At 53.4% G+C, this 25,087-nt stretch overlaps 1 protein-coding gene across 3 annotated transcripts in view; it reads right to left on the bottom strand.

The window, feature by feature from the left end:
- LHPP (phospholysine phosphohistidine inorganic pyrophosphate phosphatase) overlaps positions 1–25,087 on the bottom strand; it is a 122,915-nt gene that overhangs the window by 23,357 nt on the left and 74,471 nt on the right. The window contains exon 7 of one of the 3 annotated variants that reach the window (XM_020900714.2): positions 9,341–10,216. The exons of 1 other annotated variant lie outside the window; for it this stretch is intronic. In XM_020900714.2, the coding sequence (XP_020756373.2) occupies positions 10,213–10,216 (4 nt within the window). In that variant the 3' untranslated portion in view covers positions 9,341–10,212. Of the gene's footprint in view, positions 1–9,340; positions 10,217–22,116; positions 22,407–25,087 lie in introns of those variants that run through there. One more of the 3 variants, XM_020900712.2, reaches the window with a different exon arrangement.

The raw sequence follows: 25,087 nt of genomic DNA, 5'->3' as shown, positions 1-25,087 counted from the left end.
CAAAACTTACACTCTGAAAGCTACAAAATATTGTTAAAGAAATTAAAGTTATACATAAATGGAAAAGTATCCCATGTTCATGGAATGGAAGACTCAACATGGTTAAGATGGTGAAGTTCCCAGAACTACAGGCTCAATGCAATCCCTGTCAGATCCCAGTTGACTTCTTTGGAGAAACTGATGAGTTGATTCTAAAATTCATACAAAATTGCAAAGGACCTCTAATAGCCAAAAACAATCTTGAAAAAGAGAACAAAGTAGGATTCACACTTCCCTTTCTCAAAATGTACCACAAGGCAGCCGTAAAAGTCAGCGTGGTACAAGAACGGACACACAGCTCAATGGAATAGAACTGAGAGTCCGGAAATAAAACTGTGTGTGAAGGTTAACTGATTTTCAACAGGGTGCCAAGACCTTTTAAAGAGGAAAGAATAATCTTTTCAACAAATAGTGCTGGGACGACTGATAGCCACATGCAAAAGAATAAAGTTTTACCCTTACCTCACATCACAGGCAAAAATGAACTCAAAATGGCTCAAAGATCTAAATGTAAGAGCTAAAAAAAAAAAAAAAAAAACTTCTAGAAGAAAGCACAAGGGTACATCCTCATGGCATCAGATTTGCCAAAGGATTCTTAGATATGACCCAAAAAGCAGGAGCAGCAGAAGAAAAAATAGAGAATTTAGACTTCATCAAAATTAAAAACTTTTGTGCTTCAGAGGACATCATCAAGAAAATGCAAAGACAACCCAGAAAATGAGAGAAAATATTTGTAAATTGTCTATTTGATAAAGGCCTATACTCTAGAATATCCCACATTGCAGGCAGATTCTTTACCAGCTGAGCCACAAGGGAAGCCCAAGAATACTGGAGTGGGTAGACTTATCCCTTCTCCAGGGGATCTTCCCGACTCAGGAATCAAGCTGGGGTCTCCTGCATTGCAGGCGGATTTTCTACCAACTGAGTTACCAGGGAAGCCTGATGAAAGGACAATCCAATTTAAATATGAGCAACAGAGATGAGAGATATTCTTCCAAGGAAGACACATGAATGGCCAATAAGTACATGATGAGATGCCTGACATCATCAGTCATTAAGGAACTGCAAATGAAAACAATGATGGTACCACTTTACCACCCACCGAGATGGCCAGAGTCTAAAAGTCGAGAATAACAAGTGTAGGCAGGGGTGTTGAAGTAATCAATGCTCACATGATGCTGGTGAGAATGTAAAATGGGGCAGCTGCTTTGGAAAAAAGGACCTAGCAATTCTACTCTTAGGTGAAAAAAGTGAAAAAAAAAAAGCCAGTCAAAAACGAGCACATATGGTTTCATTCACATAGTTCCAGAATAGGGAAATCTATATAGGGAGAAAGTAGGTTAGGGGCTGCTCAGGGCTGGGAAGATGGGAGGAGGTGGCTTGGTGATAAAGAATCTGCCGACCAATGCTGGAGACATGGGTTTGATCCCTGGGTCAGGAAGACCCCCTGGAAAAAGAAATGGCTACCCACTCCAGGATTCTTGCCTGGAGAATCCCATGGACAGAGGAGACTGGCTGTCCATGGAGTCACCAAGAGGTGGGCATGGCTGAGTGACTGAGCATGCACACAGCCGATGGCGAGGGTGGTACATGGTCTCTTTCAGAGAATACGCAAATGCTCTCAAATTGACTGATGATGCTGGTATGTGACTATACTAACATCACTGAATTATACACTTAAATGGGTGAATTGCATGGCTGTGGATTATATCTCAACATAGCTATTTTTATGTTTATTTTTACAATTTTTTTAGCCACAGCACACAACTTGTGGGATCTTAGTTTCCCGGCCAGGTATCGAACCCCGTGCCCCCTGCGGTGGAAGCTTGGAGTCTTAACCACTGGACCATCAGGGAAGTCTCTCAGTACAGTTGTTTTTAAAAAGCCTTCCCTGGCGGCCCAGAGGTTGAGACGCTGCGCTTTCAGTGCCAAACAGTGCAGGTTCTGTATCCCACAAGCCGTGTGATTAAGCCTAAAAGAAAGAAAACACCACCACACCACCAAAAAACACGTTCAAGGAGAATGATGAAAGCAAATACGGAAAGCTGACACAGGACAGAAGTGGCATTACAGGTCACTGGGGAAAGGGTGGGCTATTAAAAGAAGGTTCTGGAACAGCTGGCTGTCCACACAGAAAATAAAGTGAAATCTCCTGCCTCACACTGCATACACGGCCGATTCAAGCGTATTTAGATTCTGAATGTGCAAAACAAAACTTTAAAACCTCTGGAGAAAAATATAGAAATCTGGTATTCTGACTGGGAAAAGGAGAATGTCTTACACAAGATACAAAATGCGGAGACCATAACAAAATGAAAATGGATCTGATTAAGAAATCTGATCATAGTTCCATTTTAATACTTGTCAACAAAACACCATAAGCAAGGTGAAAAGACAGAATAAACTAGACATAAGTGTTTTCAGTACAGATAACGGACAAAGGAGCAGAATGCGTGAAAGATGATTACAGGCTGACTTTAAAAAAGCATTCCACGGCGAAGCACAAAAAGGACATGAATGGGTAATTCACAGAAAGGGAACCTGAATGGTCATTGAACACTGAAAACATGCTCAACCACACCAAACAGACAGGGAATGCAAACTACATTAATTTAAGATATTATTACACCCCCTTCAGAGTTGGAAAAGTTTCTCTAAAAAAAGCAAAACAGAACCTCACAGTATGGAGAATTGGCAAGAACGTGGAGAAATGGGGTTCTTTTCCACTGCTGGAGGGCACAGAATTGGGCACGTCCCTTTTGGAGTGATTGGTATAGCTAATTAGTACACTGTGACCCGTGTTCACTGAGTCAGTTCTGCTTTGGGACTAAACTGCCCTGATAACAGGAATCACTGAAGTCCGGCTCAAAGAAAGAAAAGATTCCTGGACCTTAAAAACTCAGACCCGCCAAGGGATAGACCTGGTAATATGTATATTTAACAAGCTCTCCAAGGCGATGCTTACTGCCCGGCAAGCGCAGAGGGGGGAAGACTGTTCTGAAGAAAGCCTAGCCCATTTCCACAGGAGGTGCGCCAACACGGCTCGCCACAGCGTGATTTATAATCGTGAAAAACACTGGAAACCATCTACACGTCCATCAACAGGAGCCTGGAATATGAATTGTGGGACAGCCATACATTGAAAGGCTCCCACGTAACTCCAGCCTCTTTCCTGGCCAACTCTGCAACGCTCATTTCCAGAGGCTGGCCGGGCCTCTAAGTAAATAGGTCCTATGTGCGATTTTCCCCGCCGGTGCCATGCTGCGTGAATACAGTTGAGGGGGACTGGAAGGAGCTTGGTGCTGGGGGTTCTTGTGGCTTTCCACTGGCTGATTCTTTCCATCGGGAGGTGGAAGGGGGGATCACACTCGCCAGCTCCGCGGTGGTGGCGGGCTGCCTAGCGCGGGAAGGCAGAGGGCACCCCACACCCTGGTGTGAGAGATGCCCCTGGAAAGAAGGGTTCTGTGGTCCAGCCTGGGTTAGGAGATGTGGGCTTACCCCACCCTCCTCTGCCAGTCACCGTGCCTGTCTCCTGACTTGGGGCCCCCGGGGGAGACCCGCCTGACAGTCGGGACACTTGGGGAGACGTGCTGGGGCCGTCAGCGCATTAGCCTAAAGCGATCCAGCTTGGCCCAGATGACTTGCCCACGGCTCCTTTTCCACGTGATCCCCTTTCCTAGAAATCCCTCTGGCCCCTACTGGGGCCTCAGAGCAGCCAGACATGGGTGGGACCAAAAATAAGTGATGCAAAGAACTCTTTTTTCCAAAGGCCAAAACCTAAGTGTGTGAGCCAGGAGTGGGTGGCCCTGGCGGCCAGGCTGCCCAGGCGGTGGGGGTGGCGGGGGTGCTGGGGCGGCGGGCAGGGGCCCAGCTCTCTAGGCGCTGCTCAGACCTACACATTCAGACACAGCAGAGTGTGAGCTGCCCGTGACCAGCGGCCGTGTCTGGGTCCCCCGGGGCCTGTGCCCACTCAGCACCCAGACACAGTTCACAAGTGGGACACACGAATGTCCTTCCTGACCACGTTCCCTCCTCACCACACCAGGTGGGGGTTTGACACTGTCCTGCCAACTCCTCAGCCCCCCGGGACCCCAGGCCATGCCTTCGGCTCGCCCGTCGGGAGAGGGCCTGGCAGGATGTGGGTGAGGCCCTTGGTCCCCTGCAGCCAGCAGCCCCATGTGGAGATGTGCCCCAGGAACCAGGGCAGAGGTCGACAGGGAGGGGCCTGTTGGGGGTTCCTGGGGGTGGCCATCTAGGGGGCCTGGAAGAGCACTGCTCCTGGACACAAGGCCGTGGGAGGTAGAGTGGCTTGGTGTGCCTGTCAATCGGCTCCTGCCCGGAGGCCAGGGGCCGGGGGCCAGGCAAGGGCCACTGGAGTAAAGACTCCAGGCCCCTCAGCTGCCCCCACACAGGCACCCAGGACAGGCTCCGTCCAGCAGCAGCACCAGGGCAGAGACAAGTGGCCTGATCCACTGACTCCTGGGGCACCGTCACTTCCCCAGCTGGACAGGTGCTGGGGGGCCCGCGGACTGTGACGGCATGGCCTCATCTCCGGAGCTCATGCCTGGGTGGGAGGTGAGGAGACACACACGAACGGGTGATCACAGGAGCTGGAGCAGCTGCTCACAGCCTGAGGGGGCCACGAGGGAGGAAGTGCTGGTGGCTGGGAAGACGGACAGGAGGGTGAGTACACGTGTGGGGGTAAGAGTGCATGTGTGGGCCTGTGTGCAGGTGTGTGCGGGTGGCATGTGTGTGCATGTGTGTGCATGTGTGGGCATGTGTGCAGGTGTGTGCGGGGGGCATGTGTGTGCATGTGTGTGGAGGCGTGTGGGCATGTGTGCAGGTGTGTGCGGGGGGCATGTGTGTGCATGTGTGTGTGTGGGCATGTGTGCAGGTGTGTGCGGGGGGCATGTGTGTTGAGGCGTGTGGGCGTGTGCGCAGGTGTGTGCGGGGGGCATGTGTGTGCATGTGTGTGGTGGTGTGTGGGCATGTGTGCAGGTGTGTGCGGCGGGCAAGTGTGTGCATGTGTGTGGAGGCGTGTGGGCATGTGTGCAGGTGTGTGCGGGGGGGCATGTGTGTGCATGTGTGTGGAGGCGTGTGGGCATGTGTGCAGGTGTGTGCGGGGGGCATGTGTGTGCATGTGTGTGGAGGCGTGTGGGCGTGTGTGCAGGTGTGTGCGGGGGGCATGTGTGTGCATGTGTGTGGAGGCGTGTGGGCGTGTGTGCAGGTGTGTGCGGGGGGCATGTGTGTGCATGTGTGTGGAGGCGTGTGGGCGTGTGTGCAGGTGTGTGCGGGGGGCATGTGTGTGCATGTGTGTGGAGGCGTGTGGGCATGTGTGCAGGTGTGTGCGGGGGGCATGTGTGTGCATGTGTGTGGAGGCGTGTGGGCGTGTGTGCAGGTGTGTGCGGGGGGCATGTGTGTGCATGTGTGTGGAGGTGTGTGGGCATGTGTGCAGGTGTGTGCGGGGGGGGCATGTGTGTGCATGTGTGTGGAGGCGTGTGGGCATGTGTGCAGGTGTGTGCGGGGGGCATGTGTGTGCATGTGTGTGGAGGTGTGTGGGCGTGTGTGCAGGTGTGTGCGGGGGGCATGTGTGTGCATGTGTGTGGAGGCGTGTGGGCGTGTGTGCAGGTGTGTGCGGGGGGCATGTGTGTGCATGTGTGTGGAGGCGTGTGGGCATGTGTGCAGGTGTGTGCGGGGGGCATGTGTGTGCATGTGTGTGGAGGCGTGTGGGCGTGTGTGCAGGTGTGTGCGGGGGGCATGTGTGTGCATGTGTGTGGAGGTGTGTGGGCATGTGTGCAGGTGTGTGCGGGGGGGCATGTGTGTGCATGTGTGTGGAGGCGTGTGGGCATGTGTGGAGGCGTGTGCGGGGGGCATGTGTGTGCATGTGTGTGGAGGCGTGTGGGCGTGTGTGCAGGTGTGTGCGGGGGGCATGTGTGTGCATGTGTGTGGAGGCGTGTGGGCGTGTGTGCAGGTGTGTGCGGGGGGCATGTGTGTGCATGTGTGTGGAGGCGTGTGGGCATGTGTGCAGGTGTGTGCGGGGGGCATGTGTGTGCATGTGTGTGGAGGCGTGTGGGCATGTGTGCAGGTGTGTGAGTGTGGGGGGGCATGTGTGTGCATGTGTGTGGAGGTGTGTGGGCATGTGTGCAGGTGTGTGCGGGGGGCATGTGTGTGCATGTGTGTGGAGGCGTGTGGGCATGTGTGCACTGCAGGGTGTGTACATGTGTGGGTATGTGCATGTGTGTGCCTGTATGTGGGCACCTGTGTGCATGTGTGTGGAGGCGTGTGGGCGTGTGTGCAGGTGTGTGCGGGGGGCATGTGTGTGCATGTGTGTGGAGGCGTGTGGGCGTGTGTGCAGGTGTGTGCGGGGGGCATGTGTGTGCATGTGTGTGGAGGCGTGTGGGCGTGTGTGCAGGTGTGTGCGGGGGGCATGTGTGTGCATGTGTGTGGAGGCGTGTGGGCATGTGTGCAGGTGTGTGCGGGGGGCATGTGTGTGCATGTGTGTGGAGGCGTGTGGGCATGTGTGCAGGTGTGTGAGTGTGGGGGGGCATGTGTGTGCATGTGTGTGGAGGTGTGTGGGCATGTGTGCAGGTGTGTGCGGGGGGCATGTGTGTGCATGTGTGTGGAGGCGTGTGGGCATGTGTGCACTGCAGGGTGTGTACATGTGTGGGTGTGTGCATGTGTGTGCCTGTATGTGGGCACCTGTGTGCATGTGTGTGGAGGCATGTGGGCATGTGTGCAGGTGCATGCATGTGAACGTGTATGGGCATGTGTGTATGTGTGTATGGAGGCGTGTAGGTATGTGTGCATTGCAGGGTGTGTACCTGTGTGTGGGTGTGTGCATGTGTGTGCCTGTGTGTGGGGGCATGGGTGCCGGTGTGCACATGTGTGTTTGTGGGCATGTGTGTACGCATGTATGAGGCGGAGCAGAGCCCATCCCAGCCTCACCATGAGGGAGGGGGGGAGAGGCGACCCAGCACCAGGTTTCACGGTGGGCAAGGCAGGGCCAGGCAGGGTTCGAAGGCCACCTGGCATCGCCTGAAGAGGGGAGGGCACAGTCCTGCCTCAAGGCCTTGGGCTCCCTGGGGCCCTGGAAACCGGAGGCGGGCCTCTGGAGAGTGTCAAGAGTGACAGTTTATGAACCTAATTAAGTTTCTTTTTTTGGATCAATAAAATTTCCGGTGGGCTCATTCCAGGGCACGCCTTGCTCTGGAGACAAGGTTAGCTGGAGGACGAGGCCATGTGGGTTGGCTATGTGGGAGCACCCCCTCCCAGGCACAGGAGGCTGGGGGTGCTGGGGCCAGCCGTCTCTGGCTGACTAGAGCCTGGTGACCCACCCTGGCCTTGGGCCTCGAGGTGCCCACTCCCACCCTGGGAGCCAGGGCAGCCAGCCCTACTTGGGTTCATCTCCTGGTCAACCACACCGGACAGGTTGGCACCTCTCTGGGCCTTGTCCCCCTGCTGTAAGTGATAGTGGGGGGTGATAATGCTACCAACTTCCTGGGAGCAATAAAGAGTCAGCATCAGGCCTACCAACAGTAAGCACACAAGGGGCACCGTTATTCTTATTCCATTTCCCAGTCGTGACAACGCAAAGAACAGCACATGCGCTGTCTCCTTTAGAGGCTGCTGGGTGGGCAGACACACACCTGAGGGCTCAGGATGACAAGCAGTCACCTGGATGCTGGCAGATGGACTTGGCCTGGCATACAGCAGCTCACCTGGGGCACAAGCCAGACGGGGCGCGGGTGGGAGGCAGGGCCTGGGGGATTGTTGGCTGTGCAAGGAGGGTGGGCGGCAGGGCTCCCCCTGGACAGCACAGACACTAACCAAGGTGCATCATCTAGGACAGGCCTTGCACTGGCGCCCCACCCTGGAGAGGCTCTCCCCGGTCCTCCAGCCCTGCTCACTTGGGGAGGAAGAAGGTTTGCGTGTGCGTGCAGGGGGGCCTGGGAGACCGCTGTGCCCACGTTCCTGGCAGGCCTGGGGGCAGGCTGTGGAGAGGGTCAGCCCACCACCTTGGCCTAAGCATCCCCTGGATGCCTCACACTTCAAACTAGCACTTTACATCCTGCTGGGTTCTTAACGGGTTTTTTTTCTTTAAACATATTTCTGGGAAAGCTGTATTTTTACTTTTTTTTTACTTTTGTCCTGTGAGGTTTGTTTTTCTAAAATATGTGTGCACTCTATTAGGCGATAAAATCTCCGCATGAAGTCATCCTCAGCAGCTCATAATCAAAACCCCGGGTGTCCGGAGAACAAAGCGATTGAGAAAACCAGGACTGAGCCCCTGCGGACAAGTGCAGTGACGGGCAGCTGACGTTTCCCTTTGGCTCAGACCTCTGCTTTACGAGCCGCTGACGGCTGAGCGCTGCAGCGGACACCCAAGGGCTGTGAGCCTGTCCACGGGCCGGAAGGTCGCCTGGAGTCCTGGTTCCGCCCAGGGCCCTGCCATCCAGACGGGTCACAGCTCCTGTTCACACGCCCACGGCATCAACAGGATGGAACACTTACTCCTTCTGGGAGAACTGTACTCCCTCATCCACGCACATGATGGTTTTGGAGACCAGAGTGTGGACAAAGAAGCCCGGTCCCTGTCCCTGCCCACCATGCCCCCCGCCACACACACACACACCCCCCGAGCAGGTGACATGCTGGCAGCGGGTCTAGGGGAAGCTGGTGCAGGGAGAAGAGTGGACAAAGCGGACCAGGGACACAGGGGAAAGATGGACGCGAGAGCTGGCACCTTCTTCATCATTTTTCCCACAGAAGCCAACGCCTTAACCTTGGCCTCCCAGCCTCCGGAAGTACGAGAAGACACGTGTCTGTTGCGTAAGCGCCCTGGTCTCTGTGGCCCGAGCAGACTAACACGTGTCATCTGAGCAGGGGAAGGGAAGGGCCCACGTGTTATGTCCCCGGGAGAACGGGGACCATTTTGTAGCATGTCACTCACTTTGTTTTTTAACAGGCCTCCCAGGGGGCCCAGTGTTAGAGACCGCCTGCCAATGCAGGAGACGCAGGAGACACGGATTTGATCCCTTGATCTGGAAGATCCCCTGAAGAAGGAAATGGCAACCCACTCCAGTATTCTTGCCTGGAGAATCCCATGGACAGAGGAGCCTGGCGGGCTACAGTCCATGGGGTCACAAAGAGTCAGACACGACTGAGCAACTGAGGACACAAACATTGAGATACAATTCACATACCATATCATTCACTTATTGAAAGTACAGAAATCAGTGGGTTTTGGGGTACTGCATAACTGATTTTTCTAAATCGCGGTAAAACATATAGAACACAGAACTTGCTACTGTAACCATTTTTAATGGCACAATCCAGTGGCATTCACGACATTCACAGAGCGGTGCAACCGCGATCACTATCAAGCCCCAGCAGGTTTAAAACCAGAAACAGAAAACACCCCAAACAGGGACTCTGTCCCCAGTAAGCAGTAACTCAGCCCCTGGCAACCATTATTTGACTTCCTGTCTCTATGAATTTGCCTCTTCCGGATATTTCACACAAGTGGAAACATACAATAAGTCGTCCTTTTGTGTCCGCTTATTTCACTGAGCGTACTCTTCAGGGTCCATCTACGTTGTAACATGTGTCAGGAACGCATTCCTTTCTGCAGCTGAATAATATTCCATCATAAAGAAAAGACCACATTTCACGTCTCCATTCACCGGCTGGGGGACATCTGGGTTGTTTCCGCCTTTCTGCTACTGTGAAGAACAGCGCTGTGAACATTTGTGCATGGGGTCTGTTCGTCTTTGCTTTCGGCTCCCTCCTCACTGTGGTACGTCTGAGTTTCCCCACGTTTACGGGGAAGGGCACCCAGGGCTGTGATCCCATTCTCAGATTTCTCACTGCAGGTGATGACTGCCCTGATGACTTGGCTAAGGTGAGTCTTCCGGGCTCCACTGTAAAGTCCCTGTTTTTCCTTCTATAACTGTTAAATATTGAGAGAGGGGTAGTTTAAGGCTATGTAAATATTCTGTTCTTGCTTAAACTTCCAAAGGGCTTTCTGTTTGGAACGTGCCAGGCTGGAGATGTCTACTGATGCGCAAGGGCAGAGGTCACAAGGTTACTGATGCCAGAGCTCGGGAGGGTCGGCTGTAGGCCGGGGTTAAAGAAGCATCCCCGGCGGGGTTTGTGGCCACAGGCCTGGGCTGGTCACCTGCAGGGAGACCGGAGGAGAGTGGGTGGCTTCGGTCAGGCCACCTGCAGCCTGCAGCATCTTTAGACCAGGAAAGAGAGCAGGCTAAGAAGGAGCCCTGGTAATGACTGAGTGCTGAGGGCTGAGAGGAGAGCGTGGCCTCGGCCGGCTAAACCTGGGAATCCGTCCTTCGTTTTCTGAGACAACAGGCTGGCGGGGTCGCCCTCTGCATCTCTGCCCACACCCTCCTCTTGGCTTGCCTCCCATCCCCGCCTCACCCCGGTTCCTACACATCCTCCCTCTCACCCTTCAACCCAGAACTTTCATGGCAAGACTGTTCAAAGCAGTGAAAACGTAGAAACAGCAGTGTCTGCGACTCTGGGAATTATCAGGCATATAACAGCACGACTGTGTCATACTTGCCTGGCAGCTGCAAAAGAGGAGGTGGCTCCACACACACGGCAGACACACAGGGCATATTAAGGGGAAAACAAGATGAACTTTATACTTAGGGTGTAATCCCATTAAAGGTAAAAAACGTATGTGTTTATATACACATAAAAGAGTCCCAGGGGACCTACGTCCGACTGCAACAGGGACAATTATTTCCCGGAGCACAGCGATGAGGCAGCATCCAGTGGACCTGTTTCCATGTTATTGGAACAGAGTATTTCCTTAACAGTGGGTGTCTATTACTGGATATGCTTGACCACCACCTCTCTGTGGACTTTCTGCAGAGGCGTCCGAAGGGGTCTCACTGCTTCTGCCCTCCCCTCCCCCATCATCTCTCAACCCAGCAGCCAGAGGGACCCCTTGCAAGCCTGAGGTCAGCCCTGGTCCTCTGTGCACACCCCGAAACGGGCCACCAGGCAGAATAAAAGCAGAAGCCCTGACCCCTCTGACCCTCTCTACTGCTGCACCCCTGGCGCCCGGCACCCGGCTGGTGGTCCGCGGCCCCTCTGGTCTCCTCCCGCAGAATACGACCTGGCTGGTCACCTGCTGCATCGCCCGCCCGCCCTGCTAGCACGTGAGCCCTCGTGGCAAAGACGTAGTCTCTCCAGCGTTCTGATGGCTCCCGAACGCCCACCCCATGAGAATGGGTTCAAAGAGTGAACTCAACAGAAAAACCATGAAAACACTTGCATTTATTATAAGTTCTTCGATCTCCCTGATGAGCTGGACTGTATTATCATCAACACCGCGACGGCCCCTCTACCTTCCAAGGGTCTTCCTCCCCGGCACGTGGGGACATTTGGGGGCTGTTTGCACCAAGGATCTAAATGTTCATGTTTACCGTGTTATTTATTTTCTTGAATGAAAGTGAATGCACTTAATCTCTTCCTGACATATGCTTACTCAGTCTTTAAAAGTGGCTGCTTATTCCTCAAACTGACATGGGGTCAATCATTTGACCCAGAAATTTCATAACCTATAACCTACCCCAGGGTGAGGTAGGTTATATCCAAGACAACGGAAAATACATGTCTACCAAAAACTTGCACATGGAATTTCATAGCAGCAACTATTCACAATAGCTGAAAAGTAGAAACAACCCCAGTGTCCATTATTTGACGAATGGATAAATAACAGATGGTATATTCATGTGATGAAATGGTATTCGGTGGTGAGAAGGACTTCAGTTCTCAGACATGTTACATATGTGCTCCAGCCATGTTCACAGGCTGCCATGAGCTCCACGTCCCCGCGTGCTCCGGAAACCCTGACTCTCACCTGGCAGGTGTGTCCCCCTCACCTGCCGATGATCATGAAGAGAGTCAGACGCGGGGCTCCCGGGGCCAAGCACATGCCCAGCAGAAATAGGTCTCACGGGCGCACAGGACACGTAGTGATGTGCCAGCGCCCCATTTCCGTTCCTAACAGCCCCCAGGGCCCACATCACTGTCATGGAAAAAGACAGCAGAAACTGTCCGGCAGTGAGTATATGATCCAGCCCACACACCGTTACAGGAGGATCTCACAAAGTCAGTGCTGAGCAGAAGCCGAGACACAATGGAGCACGCACTGCGTGGCTCCAGCTCATAAACTAAAGACACGGGAGTCTGGAAGGTGGTCGTCCCAGCGGTGGGGGGGTGGGGCAGGAGAAGGCACGTGGCGGTTGGGCCCTGGAAACATCCTGATTCTTGTCCTGGGTAGCGGGCAGTGTTTACTGGATATATTTCACTCTGTGAATATATATCAAGCTGTGTGCTTATGATACACGCCCTTTTGTTACTTTCAATGAAGTTAAGGAAATTTAAGGAAGAACCACAGAGCATTACCTAGACGGAATAGTAAAAAGCAGAGACATTACTTTGTCAACAAAGGTCCGTTTAGTTAAAGCTACGGTTTTTCCAGTAGTCATGTATGGATGTGAGAGTTGGACTATAAGGAAAGCTGAGCACCGAAGGATTGATGCTTTTGAACTGTGGTGTTGGAGAAGACTCTTGAGAGTCCCTTGGACAGCAAGGAGATCCAACCAGTCTATCCTAAAGGCAATCAGTCCTGAATATTCATTGGAAGGACTGATGTTGAAGTTGAAACTCCAATACTTTGGCTACTTGATTCGAAGAACTGACTCATTGGAAAAGACCCTGATGCTGGAAAAGATTGAAGGCGGGAGGAGAAGGGGACAGTAGAGGATGAGATGATCAGATGGCATACCAACGTGATGGACATGAGTTTGAGTAAACTCCAGGAGTTGGTGATGGACAGGGAGGCCTGGCGTGCTGCAGTCCATGGGGTCACAAAGAGTCGGACATGAATGAGCGACTGAACTCAACACAACATATACAGCTACAGAAACCACGTGTTACAGTCGATCACAGGGAGCAGCTGTGTGTGCGCGCACATGTGTGTACACAAGTGTGTGCTGGTGTGTATGAGTATGCACACATTTAGTGCATGTGTGTGTGTGTCCTGGTGTGCATGTGTGGCTATGTAGTGCCTGAGTGCATGCATGTGTGTGCATGGTTATCTATGCATGCACGTGCATGGGCGTGCACACAGACATATAACCCAGGAGAAGGACGCTCCTTCAACCACAGGAGGTTACAGTCCACAGCTGGTAAGGCAAGTGGTCATCGGAGGCTGATCCGGGATATTAACCAACAGTACCAACCTAGGTCAGCCAGCATGCTGCTTCGTGGTCATCTGGGGATACTAAAGGAGGAGCCCATAAAGGACCTTCTATGAGGAGCAGTAATACTAGTTACTACATTCCAAAGCAGTGTGAGGAGCCAGGCAGTACTAGTGTTTTCCATTCTATTACTTATGGCCACTCACGAGCGCAGAGACCAAGGCTGAGGGGACAGCAGGTGGGCTGGGATCTGAGCCCACTGGTGCCTCTGGGCACCCACAAGCTGGGCTCACTCCCTGCTGCGTGTGCGCGCTCTCCTTTAAGGAACATTTATCACGTCCTGCTCTGCCCAGGCCTCTGGACACGGAGCTGACCCAGCCCACTGTGGGGACAGACCCAAGAACATTTAGCCCCAGCAGAGGCTGTGACAAAGGGCTGGGTGTCCAGAGGGTGAAGGTGCAGGGTCCACACCCTCTGGGACTCTGAGACCAGGGCTGGAGCTCCAGCTCTGAGCTTCCGGGGGTCCCAGGGAACTCCCCTTTGCCCTCCTCCTCCCCTATCAGGAGTTTGTCTGCTGGATAAGCGAGTATAGCCTGGAGCCCTCACTCTAAGAACTGGAGTAGGGCTGGTAGCAGTGGCTGAGGTTGGCGCTGCTCCAGGGCAAAGTGAGGCTGCCTGGGGAATCCACTGGAAATGGCTGGGGAGCCGAGATGAACAAACTGTCCCCAGACACCACTGCTGACCCTCAGACCCTCGGAATTCATGGCTGAGGTGAACAGCTCAGCTGCCAACCCAACCCCCACCCCAAAAGCCTCACGGTGACCTGGCCGTGATTCTGCTGGGATCCCATGAACTCTGCACAGAGGACCCCAGAAGATAGAGGTGGGCTGGTTAACCTCCAGGTGCCGGGGTTAAGGGATAAATCCTGTTCGTATTGTTGCCGATCGTCAACACGTCCACCCTGGTTGCTTCAAGCTACCGACACGACACGGCTGATTGTGGCTGAGAAGGTCGTGCATGACTGACTCACGCAAGCTGGGTCCCGAGGGCCCAGCACTTCAAAGGCTTAAGCTATAGTTAACACTCGGCACCTGCACCAAAGCGCTTAGTGTCCATGTGGGGAAAACTGGAGGGACGCGGCCCCGAAGCAGTGGCCGGTACCCGAGTCTCTCAGCTTACTGCCCCTCCCCAGGGGACAAGCAGCAGAGTGTCCTCGGGGGGGCAAGGACAGCCCTTCCGAGAGTGGTATCCCTGAGGACCCAGTGATGCTAACCAGACTCTGGGTACCAGGAAGGCGCCCAGGCATGCGGAGGGGATATGATACGCCGAGTGTCCCAGGTCCAGGATCAGGCCCCTAAGAGACACTGGAGAAGGTGCCACCCTCACCCCCCCAGGCCAGGCGGGCTGGGGAAGCACCTGTCTGGGGGCCTCCCCTGCTGAGCGTGGCATGGCGACTGCCCACAACAAACAGGGCATGCCAGCCAAGCCTGGCTCTGCAGACAGCCCAGGGGCGGAGCAGGCCACACGGAGCCCAGCACCTAGAGGCCCTCTGAGGACAGCAGGGGTTCTCACCCCCTGATGCCTTTGCTTGGTCAGGTTTCTGAAGGCGCGAAGTCCAATTTTCTCCACCATGCACAAACGCAGAGGGGCAGCAGTGGTCTTCCAAACCGGCGGGACCCGGTGTAACCCGATCCCTGGGCTGACGCAGGGAGCTGGCGGCCACGGTCTCCACTGTTTGCCAACCTCTTCAGCTGCTGCCCGGTGACCTTGAGCAAGGACAGATGCCCCCAGGCCTGCGGCCGCACGCTGAGACAGTGGGAGCTTCCTCCCTGCCTGACAGAGCCAGACATGCGGAGAACGGACACCGGAAAAGACCTTGAAGTCCCTGGATGAAGACGGCCACCAGGAAGCAAGGCAAGGGGCCGCCTCACTCTGGGTCAGACCTCGGAGCACTGGGCCCCTCACGACGCTGCTCCTAAGGACAGCGGGTCAGAAGGAGACTCAGTGGGTGGCTCTCGATTTTTACCCTTTCTAGAAAGAGGTGCAAAACCTGGAAACCCAGCTCAACGGGTCCTGCTCCCCCCAGATGAAACCATCACCCCATATCTAAAGGCACGTCAGCAAAGACCCACGAGTGACTTCTCGGGGACAGTAACCTGCACTGTGAGCCAGCGGCATCTGTGTTCTTCACCGACTTCAGTAAAGGATGCGGCAGCGACTAGACCTTACTTCCTGCCCGAGATCCAAGGACAAACCAACAAAACCCTCTGCCTCAACCAAAAATTATTCCCAAGGGAGGAAAAATGCCCTCTTCACTCACACTTGCCGCTCAGTGCTACGGGATGCTGCTGGAAGGGCCAGCTTGTCCAGGAGAGCCTCGAGCAGCTCAGGGGGGTCCCGCCTGTCACCTAGGGCACGGTCTGTGCGCATCTAAGCAAAAAGTGAAAAAGTGAAGTTGCTCAGTGGTGTCCGGCTCTGCGACCCCAGGGACTGGGGGTTCCCCCAGGTTCCCCCATCCATGGGATTTTCCAGGCAAGAGTACTGGAGTGGGCTGCCATTTCCTGCTCCAGGGGATCTTCCCAACCCAGGGATCGAACCCAGGTCTCCTGCACTGCAGACAGATGCTTTACCATCTGAGTCACCAAGGAAGCCCTCATCTGAGCAGAGCGTGTGTGAAGAAGGCATGGAGCTTCCGGTGCCAAGAAATTCTCCCCCACCAGCTGGCGGTCCTACAGTCCAAGTCAGTTTTCATACTGTCCACCTGGAGAGAGTGTCAAGGGCTCAGGCCTCCAGACTGTTCCCCATCCAACTTCAGAGGCCAAGGTCCAAGGACCGCTGTGCCTCTGATCTACCAGGTATCAATCAGAGGTCCCCAAGATCCCCTCCACCCGGTCAATTCATTTGCTAGGAAAGCAGCTCTCAGAACTCAGAGAAACATTTACCCACGTGTGTGAGTTTATTTTAAAGGATATTATAAATAATACAGAGCGAGGTAGGACTCTCCCAGCATCTCCACCTGCTCACCAGTTCAGAAGCTTCCAGAAGCCCATCCTTCTTGGTTTCTATGGAGTCTTCATCACGCAGCCATGATTGACTAAGTCATTGGCAGTTGGTGACTTGACCTCAAACCCCAGCACCTCTCCCCTCTGCTGGGGTGTTGGGGGGAAATGAAAGTACCAACCTTCTAATCACTGGGTGGGTTCCCCTGGCAACTAGCACCATCTCAGGGGCTTTCCAAAGTCACCTCATTAACATAAACTCAGCAGCCTGCTGAAAGGGGTTTGTCATGCATATGAGATACTTCTGGCGCTCTTATCACTTAGGAAATTCCAGAGGTTCTAAGGAGCTCTGTGCCAGAAACAGATGAAGACCAAACACATTTCTTACTATAAAGTCACAGTATCACAGAACCCGGTGGGGGACATGTTTCAGTGAGGACATCACCACCGAACCGAGACATGGGCTCCTGGGACAGTCCCTGCTCCCCTTGCTGCCTGGAGACTGCCTTCTGGCTTTATGGCTTTGTGGGAGAACAGGTGTGTCTGGTCCTCGAGGCCCACTGGTAGCCGTGTGGTTCTGGGATGCGCCTGTATGAAGCAGGTGCAGGGGAAGCCAGAGCAGTGAAGGGCTCAGAGCAAAGCCCACCCTCCCTCCCCCTGACCCCTCACCCCCATCCCCCGTCCCTAGAACTCAGAGCTGCTGTCAGATGGCTGTTCCATAACCCAGTGCATGCCACCAGCTCCCTGAGAACACTCTGCTTTTGCTCGTGTGGTTTCCTTTTTTAATATATAACCTCTTCCATCATAAAAAGTTAATGAAAAAAAAAGTTAATGTAGCCATATCACATGTTTGGAACTCAGAGATAAGAAGAAAACATAACCCATAACTCCAAGCAGAATGCACATACCCACCCCAGACTCAGCACCCCACATTGCAACCACCCCCTTCCTCATCTGTCTCCCACTAGGGAGCCCAGAAGGACCAAAGGGGACCGGTGTTCAGAAGACAGGGAGAAAGAGGTTGATCTCAATTCTCTAACTGAAACCTCCATGAGTAGCTGGGGACGTGGCCTTTCAGTCTCGTTCCCCCAACAATCATGCCTGGGAGGGGGGACCGGGATAGGGAGTACATGTAAATCCAAGGCTAATTCATTTCAATGTATGACAAAAACCACTGCAATGATGTAAAGTAATTAGCCTCCAACTAATAAAAATAAATGGAAAAAAAAAAAAGAACTGGGGGAGGTGAATGGGTTTTGGAAGTTTGAGGAGAAGAAGGATGAGAATTGCTGTGGTCCTGGAACCTAGAAAGAAATGGAAGAAATGGACTTGGGCAATATGATGACTGCCAGTGGCACAAGGGTCACCTTGATGAAAGCAAGGGGGGCTAGTCAGCCACTGTGGCCTAAATACTGAGAGAAAGTGTGAGTCCAGTAAACAAAATCTGAACTAGCCATCAAAAAAAAACAAAAAGCAATCATGCCTACTCCAGAACTGTCACTACTCTGAAATAAGAAAATTTCGTCATCAGCTCCTATCACTTCAGATTACTCATAGGCATTTTTCCGGGTTGCTACATACAGAGGGGTTCCCCCACACACACTATTTCGTTGTTTTCGCAGTAAACCTTTTATTCTGAGATAACTATTGATTCGCATGTGGTTTTCCCCAATAATAATATCTTGCAAAAACTATAGGGTAATATCAAAACCAAAATATTGACATTCTTACAGTCAAAACACCGAGGATTTCCATGACCATCAGGATCCCTCCTGTTGCCCTTTATAACCACACCCACCTCCCTCCTAGCCAACACACGTCTTGATCCCTGCCAACCACTAATCTGCTTTACATCACTATAAACTTATTGGGGCTTCCCAAGTGGTGCTAGTGGTAAAGAATCCGCCTGCCAATGCAGGAGATGCAAGAGACGCAGGTCAGGACAATCTCCTGGAGGAGGGAATGGCAGCCCACTCCAGTATTCTGGCCAGGAAAATCCCATGGACAGAGGAACCTGGCCAACTATTTTAATAATGTTATATACAAGGATTGAGATAGCACAGAATCTTCCGGGATAGGATTATTCACTGCATTAACAGTTTCTTTTCCTTGCTAAGTAGTATTTTATGCAATGGATATGTAGTTAAACTATTCAACCACTGATGAGCATCTGGGTTGTTTCCAGTTTGGGGCTTGGAGAAAAACTGCTATGAACATTCACGGACAGGTTTTTGTATGAATATCTGTTTTCACTTCTCTGTGATAAATGCCCAGGAGTGCCATTGCCAAATCATATGACAGCTGCATGCCTATTTATTTATTTTTGGCCATACTGTGCAGCTTGCAGGATCTTAGTTCCCCAATTAGGGACTGAATCTGCACCCTTGGCAGTGAAAGCATGGAGTCCTAACCACTAGACTGCCAGGAAATTTCTGATAGTTACACGTTTAGATGTTTAAAAAATTGCCGAACTATTTTCCCAAGTGGTTGCACCATTTTATATTGCCACCAGCCATGTCTAAGTGATCAGACTCTCAGCATTCACGTCAGCATTAGCCGTTGTCATTATTTTTAATTTTAGCCATTCTGATAGGTATGTAGTGATAGCCTCTGGTGGTTTTTTGCATTTCCCTAATGACTAGTCATGTTGAACATCTTTTTTGAGTTTATTTGCTACTTGGTGAAATGTCTGTTCACTTTTTTTCCATCTATTTTTTTCTCTTCTCTTTGGGTTACCTCTATTTCTCTATCTACATGTTTTGAGACTGTTTCCACTGTCCCCCACTCCCAACCCCACAAGAAACTAACAAGCCCATCCAACGAGTTTTAAATTTTGGCTACTGTAGTTTTCAGTTCTAAAATTTTCGTTGGTTCTTTTTTATGTCTTCTATTTCTTTGCTGAGCCTGTTTACATCTTTGTTGAGCTCTTCTACTTTCACTCGTTTGCAAATATGCTTGCTGAAGCATTTTTAAAGTAGCTGTTTTAATAACCTTTGTCCTAACATCTGTGTCATCTCATTGCTGGTGTCTGTCGATTGACTTTTCTCATTCAAGTTGAGATTTTCTTGGTTCTGGGTAAGACAAGTGATTTTGTATTGCAACGTGGACATGTTGGGTACCAGACTCTGGGTCTCATGTAAACCTTTTTTAGCTGACTTCTTTGGGAACACGACTCTGGAAGGTGAAGAAGGTAGAGCTGCTTCATTACTGCCAGATGGGGCACAAGTCCAGGCTCTCGAGTCGGTCTCTGCTGACACTGAGGTGGGGGAGGGGCACTGATCACTGCTGGTCGGAGGGCAGGGAAGAGGGGGAGTTCCACCCTGCTTGGAGGAACAGGAATGCCTCACAACTGCTTCCCATGAGGCCTCCACTGACCACATGGAGAGTATCGGGCGGGAGTCACCTAACTACTGCTGTTGGGGGGAGAGTCACAGAATCTCCATGTCATCACCAGGGACACCCCAGCTGAGGAGCCCTCTTTATCACCCACCTCCTGGCTCCCTATCTACTTGGCCTTCTCTGACACCTGCCAGCCCAGAGGTGAGGGGTTCACGACAGCTTCAAGAAGGTGGGATTCTAGGCTCATCGCTGGGTCCTTGCCGGCATGGAGGGAACAGACCACAGTTTACTCTGTGGCATTTGGCTGGTACAGAGTGGTTATTGTCTACAAGTTCCTGTCTCACTGGGCTGCCTAGGAGGACAGGCTTCTGTGGGGCTTTTTGTCTGCGCCCCCTTGGCGTTTCCAGGCTGCTGGCTTCTTCAGCTCCAAGTCTGGGATCCACCAGACAAAACGAAAACCCAGGGAAAGGACCACTGTGTCACTCCTCAGGTCCAGTGGTCCCTGGCCGGCCTGACCTCTTCTCTCCACCCTTCAGAGCCTTCTTAGTGTGTTTCATAGCTACATTCCAGGGTTTAGTTGCACTGAGCAGGAGGAATATAGAAAGGATTTCAACTCCATCTTGTCCAAAGCAGAAGTTTCTCCATGTGCTCTTGGTTGAGTTCATTTTTTTTTTTTTTTGCTTCTTGTAACCAGGGTGGGCCTTGGGAGAAGCAGCAGCTGGTGTCTGACAGAAGACCCCTCAGCTCCCTGTCAAATGTCTGCTTTGCAGAAGACCCTGGAGAACTCTCGAGGGGCTCCTCAGGAGGGTGTGCTGGGCTCAGCAGCCCCCACCGCCATGACAGGCCCTTCCTTGTCCTCGGTCTTGACTAAGAGCAGAGCCTGCACTCTGCGACCATAATCGCCAAGCGCGCATTGGTTGGGGTCGGGGGTCACTCGTGTGGCTACTTGGGCCTTTATTTTACTAGAAGGAAAACGTGAGGCCATGGTGTTCCTTGTGCAAAGCCAACAAGCAGGATATTTTTGGACTTCCTCCTTCCCCGGCTTCAGCTAAACTTCGGCAATCTGGTCTTCTCCCTGCGGCCCATATTGAAAATGCAGATGAGCCTCTTTCAAAGTCGACTAGTACAGGCTGTAAAACTGCACATAAAACACAATTTCAATTATGTTTAAAAATACTTTAAGAAGGAGGGGTCTGGAAGGAAATATGTCATAATGTTAATTGATGTTATTGGTGGATTACAAAAGGGTTCTTTTAGAGCTGCTTCTTTCAGATGGTTTATGATTTCCAAATTTTCCAATATGAACATATTACACTCATAAAATTAAAAACAAATTCTTAAACCAACATAAAATGTCTCCCGTGAAAAACTAACTAGTGAGTATATGAAACCATCACTGGCTGCTTGGCACATCTAGACCTGGGTTTATATCTTCAGACCACAAGTTGTGGTCAAGCCGGGACTCTGAGCTGCTGCACAAGACGCCAGCCAGATCCAGGACCTGGAAAGTGGATATGATGCCTCTTCCCTGCATGCCTGAAGCTGCTGTCTTGCCAGCCCTGAGGCTTCCAGTTTTGCTGGCCCCTGGTGTAGCAACACTCCTGCAAAGAGTCACTGCACAGCTCTGACCGGAGAGAAACCCCATGGAACCTACTCTCCGTGGGCCCCAGAGCCAGCGGCACATACTCCACACAGACCCCCTCAAGCCCCACAACGGTCAGTGCCACCAAAGGAGCAAACGGGCAGCGAAACCCAGCACCACCAAGGCTCGACCTCTCGGCACGACGGTCGAGACCAGGCTTGCTGGAGGATATCCTCCAGGACGAAGACAGAGAACTGCTCATTACCCTGCCTGAAATAATTCCCCCCACAAGGCGGCCTCCAGCCCGGCCCCCCGCCCCAACCCCGAGGGTGGGGGCGGCACTGACATGTACCATCTTCCCCAGCAGATACACCCGTGGCCCCACTGCCAAATCCCCTCTGTGGCCTTGGTGGGTGGTCTTCATTTCGGCAGGCAGCTCAGGTCCTGGCTGCCCTGGAAGGGTGTGGGCCCCGGGGAAGCCAGCCAGCCAGCCCCCTGGCCGGGAGCCTGGGACCCACAGGCAGGCGAGTGCCGGAGACTGAACTCAGTTGGGGCCAGCTGGGGCGCATCACCGGCAGGTGCCCTCGGACCCGCCCAGATTCCTCGCGCAGATGGTCAGCGCCAGCAGAGAACCAGGGGGCGGTAAGGAACCAACACGTCCCAGCTCCCGGACAGACTGAGCGAGCACTCTCAGTCACGTCTTCCGAGCGCACCGTCTAGGGGCAGCCCACCCGCTGGGGCCTCCCGGGCCGTGTCCTCCGCTGCCCCCCTCTCTCCTTAGGCCGCTCCTCTCTTGGCTGTTCTAGGGTGTGGAAACCTTGCTCTGGGTCCCTCCGCTATCTGGAAACGATCATTAACTTCCTCTGGCAGAGGCGGGGCCACCTCGGGGCCCAGTGGGTTCAGTAACAGCTGCAGGGAAGCCCGGTCGCTGGCCAGTTGGGAGAGCAGGCCAGGCCTGGCCATTGGCTGCCTCTTTATTTATAACTTCTTTTACTTCCAGTGTTAAGGCCCCGCAATTTCAACCGGAAAGGTCGAGAGAAAAATGAACGCCTTGACATTTTTTTCCAAACATCCTCCCAGAGGGCGCTTGGCAAGGGAGCCCGTGGTTTCGCTGAGAGCATGAGAATGTCTGCGGCCCCGCACAGCCCTCCTTGGAGTGGATCTATTTTTGTTTGCTGAGACATCTGTGCTCTGCGAGAGGCTCGACGCTGGGGACTGGGAAGGAAAAACAAAACATGTAAATGGGGGCTGAACGCTCTACCGAAATACAAGGGGGTCGCGAGTCGTTTCGCCACCTTGTCGGGTGGGCACTGGGGGATCGGTGGCGGCGTGAGGTGTGTCCCCTGCCCGCTAATCGCCGGCTTCCTCCGGCCAGCCTTCCCAGGAGGCTCCGGGTCTGAACTGGGCAAATCCCAAGCAAAGCGCAGCCACCCAAAACTGCCTAGGGATGAACCTGTCCGCCTCCCACCGGTTGGGACCTTGGGCAAGTGGCTTACTCCTCCTGCCCCGCCCACCTCGTCCCGCCCCCTCCCGCTCTCCTAGCCCCGCCCACGCCATCTTCGCCCCGCCCACACCCCGCCCTCCTCTGGAAGGTGGGCCCCCCACCCCGCACAGCAGCGCATGCGCAGCACAAGCCTGAGCAGCACGCAGGCCGCAGTCGTGAGTGCAGGCGGGCTGCAGCTCCCTGGGGACAGGGAGCCACGGGAGGATGTCCGCTCAGGGAGGACTCGGGCAGCCCTCCAGCCACTCCTTGATAGCAGGATCAGATTGCAGAAGGGTCACTGTGTCCCCCGGAAAGGCTCTGAGAACACTCCCTGGAAGCCGCGGGGGCAACAGTCCCCCAGGCCAGGTGGCCCAGCAGCTGCAGGGCGGACCCCGGGGCGGCGGAGGCAGCTGTCTCTCCAGTTGCGGCGTGAGAACGCAGGGCCGCGTGGTTGCTGGTGTCTTGCAGCCTTTGGCGCCCTCGACTGTCACCCAGAGTCCTTAGGGCACCTGTCTCCCGTGAGCCCGAAGCGGCAGGCCGACAGGACAGTCAGGACAGGGAAGAAGCAGGTACCAGAGGACAGGCTCCAGGTGCGCTTCCCGGGTGTCGGGACACAGGGACGCGAAGGGCCGAGACCACACCCCTCGGCGCCCGCTGTGCTTCCCCTCTCCCACCCCACCCCTCCCTAAGCTCCCTGGACCCCCCAAGGTCTTACAGGTTGTGCCCACCTGCTCCACCACTCAGCCCCAGACTACCAGCTGGGCCCCGCCCCGGTCACCCCCAGTCCACTCCTACATAGCTTCCTGAGCCAGCCTCTTTTGCCCCCTTCCCTGGCTAGCCTGGCCTAGCATCGCTGCCATGGAGGGGTCCATCTGGCCCCACATGGCCTCCCCAGCTGAGCAGCTGGGTGATAACAAAGTCACACCTCAAAACCAGCACCCCAATCCTCCTCTGGGAAATGGATTTTTCAAATGGGCTGTGACTGACTCCAAGACAGACATCAGGGTTTTACACATTCTTGTCTCTCCGACTCCTGGGGACACAGAGGTGTGAATACAAAGTAAAGTTCAGTTCAGTTCAGTCACTCAGTCGTGTCAGACTCTTTGAGACCCCATGGACTGCAGCACGCCAGGCCTCCCTGTTCATCACCAACTCCCAGAGTTTTACTTTATGAAGTAAAGCACATGAAGCTATTTGTCAATTACAAACACAAACAATGGGCAAGTATACCTGCGCTATGGTTTTCACAGTAGTCATGTACAGATGTGACAGTTGGACCATAAAGAAAGCTGAGCACCAAAGAACTGATGCTTTCAAACTGTGGTGCTGGAGAAGACTCTTGAGAGCCCCTTGGACAGCAAAGAGATCAAACCATTCAATCCTAAAGGAGATCAACCCTGAATATCCACTGGAATATCCAAGGATTGATGCTGAGGTTCCCATACTTTGGCCACCAGATGCAAAGAGCTGATTCACTGGAAAAACCCTGATGCTGGGAAAGATTGAAGGCAAAAGGAGAAGGAGGTGGCAGAGGAGGAGATGGTTAGATAGCATGACTGACTCAGTGGACATGAATTTGAGTAAACTGTGAGAAACAGTGAAGGACAGGGAAGCCTGGCATGCAGGAGTCCATGGGGTCCCAATGGAACCTAAACCCTCCCTGGGTGGAAGCCACCTACTCATCATGTCCCCTGAATCAGACCCTGTTGACACCTATGATGCCCTACATGGCCTCTCCAGTCTGATGGGGTCTGACCCCCACTGCACACAGAATGAGAAGCAGGTGGGGGAGGCTCTTGCTGTGCACAGACCTCAAGGAGCTTTCGCTCAAGACCATGTCGAGAAGAAGTTACAGTCCTGGCCGGGCCACTCCCCAGCTGCACTGACTCAGGCAGTCTTCCTCTCTGAGCCTCAGTTTCCTCATCTGCAAAGTTGGGATAAGGCAGCATTCACCTTATTGCTCAATAAATACTAGTGATAATGACGAGACAGCTGGCAGCAAATTCCCACACTCCATCACTCAGTTGCAGGATTTCTCTAGTCTTCCTTCTCCCTGCCATGCCTCGGAACACCCAAGGCGCCTGCTGGCTTTTATCACTCCTGATCTAATCAGCACACTGCTGCCCCCACAGTGCTGGGACCCCAGCCCCTTTAAGGTCAGTTATTCAAGCATTTCATCCTTCTGTCACTTGCCTGACCATTCACGGCATCAGGAGCAGGGCCTGACTCGGCACCAAAAACCCCCCTCCTTTCCCAGGTGTCGGGCGTAGCGCCAGGCCCATCACATCCACCCAGAGCTCATGTGACCCAGAGGGCAACCGCAGCGATCCCCATGCTACAGTCCAGAGAGCGGAGGAGTATTCACAGGTCACGGTGCTTGGAAAGGGCCGAGCAGGGATTGTAGCCCCAGTCA

This window comes from Odocoileus virginianus, chromosome 7 (genome assembly GCF_023699985.2).
Source record: "Odocoileus virginianus isolate 20LAN1187 ecotype Illinois chromosome 7, Ovbor_1.2, whole genome shotgun sequence".
NCBI classification, from domain to species: domain Eukaryota; kingdom Metazoa; phylum Chordata; class Mammalia; order Artiodactyla; family Cervidae; genus Odocoileus; species Odocoileus virginianus.
The sequence above is the reverse complement of the archived record's forward strand: the minus strand, read 5'-3'. Positions and strand labels throughout refer to the sequence as shown.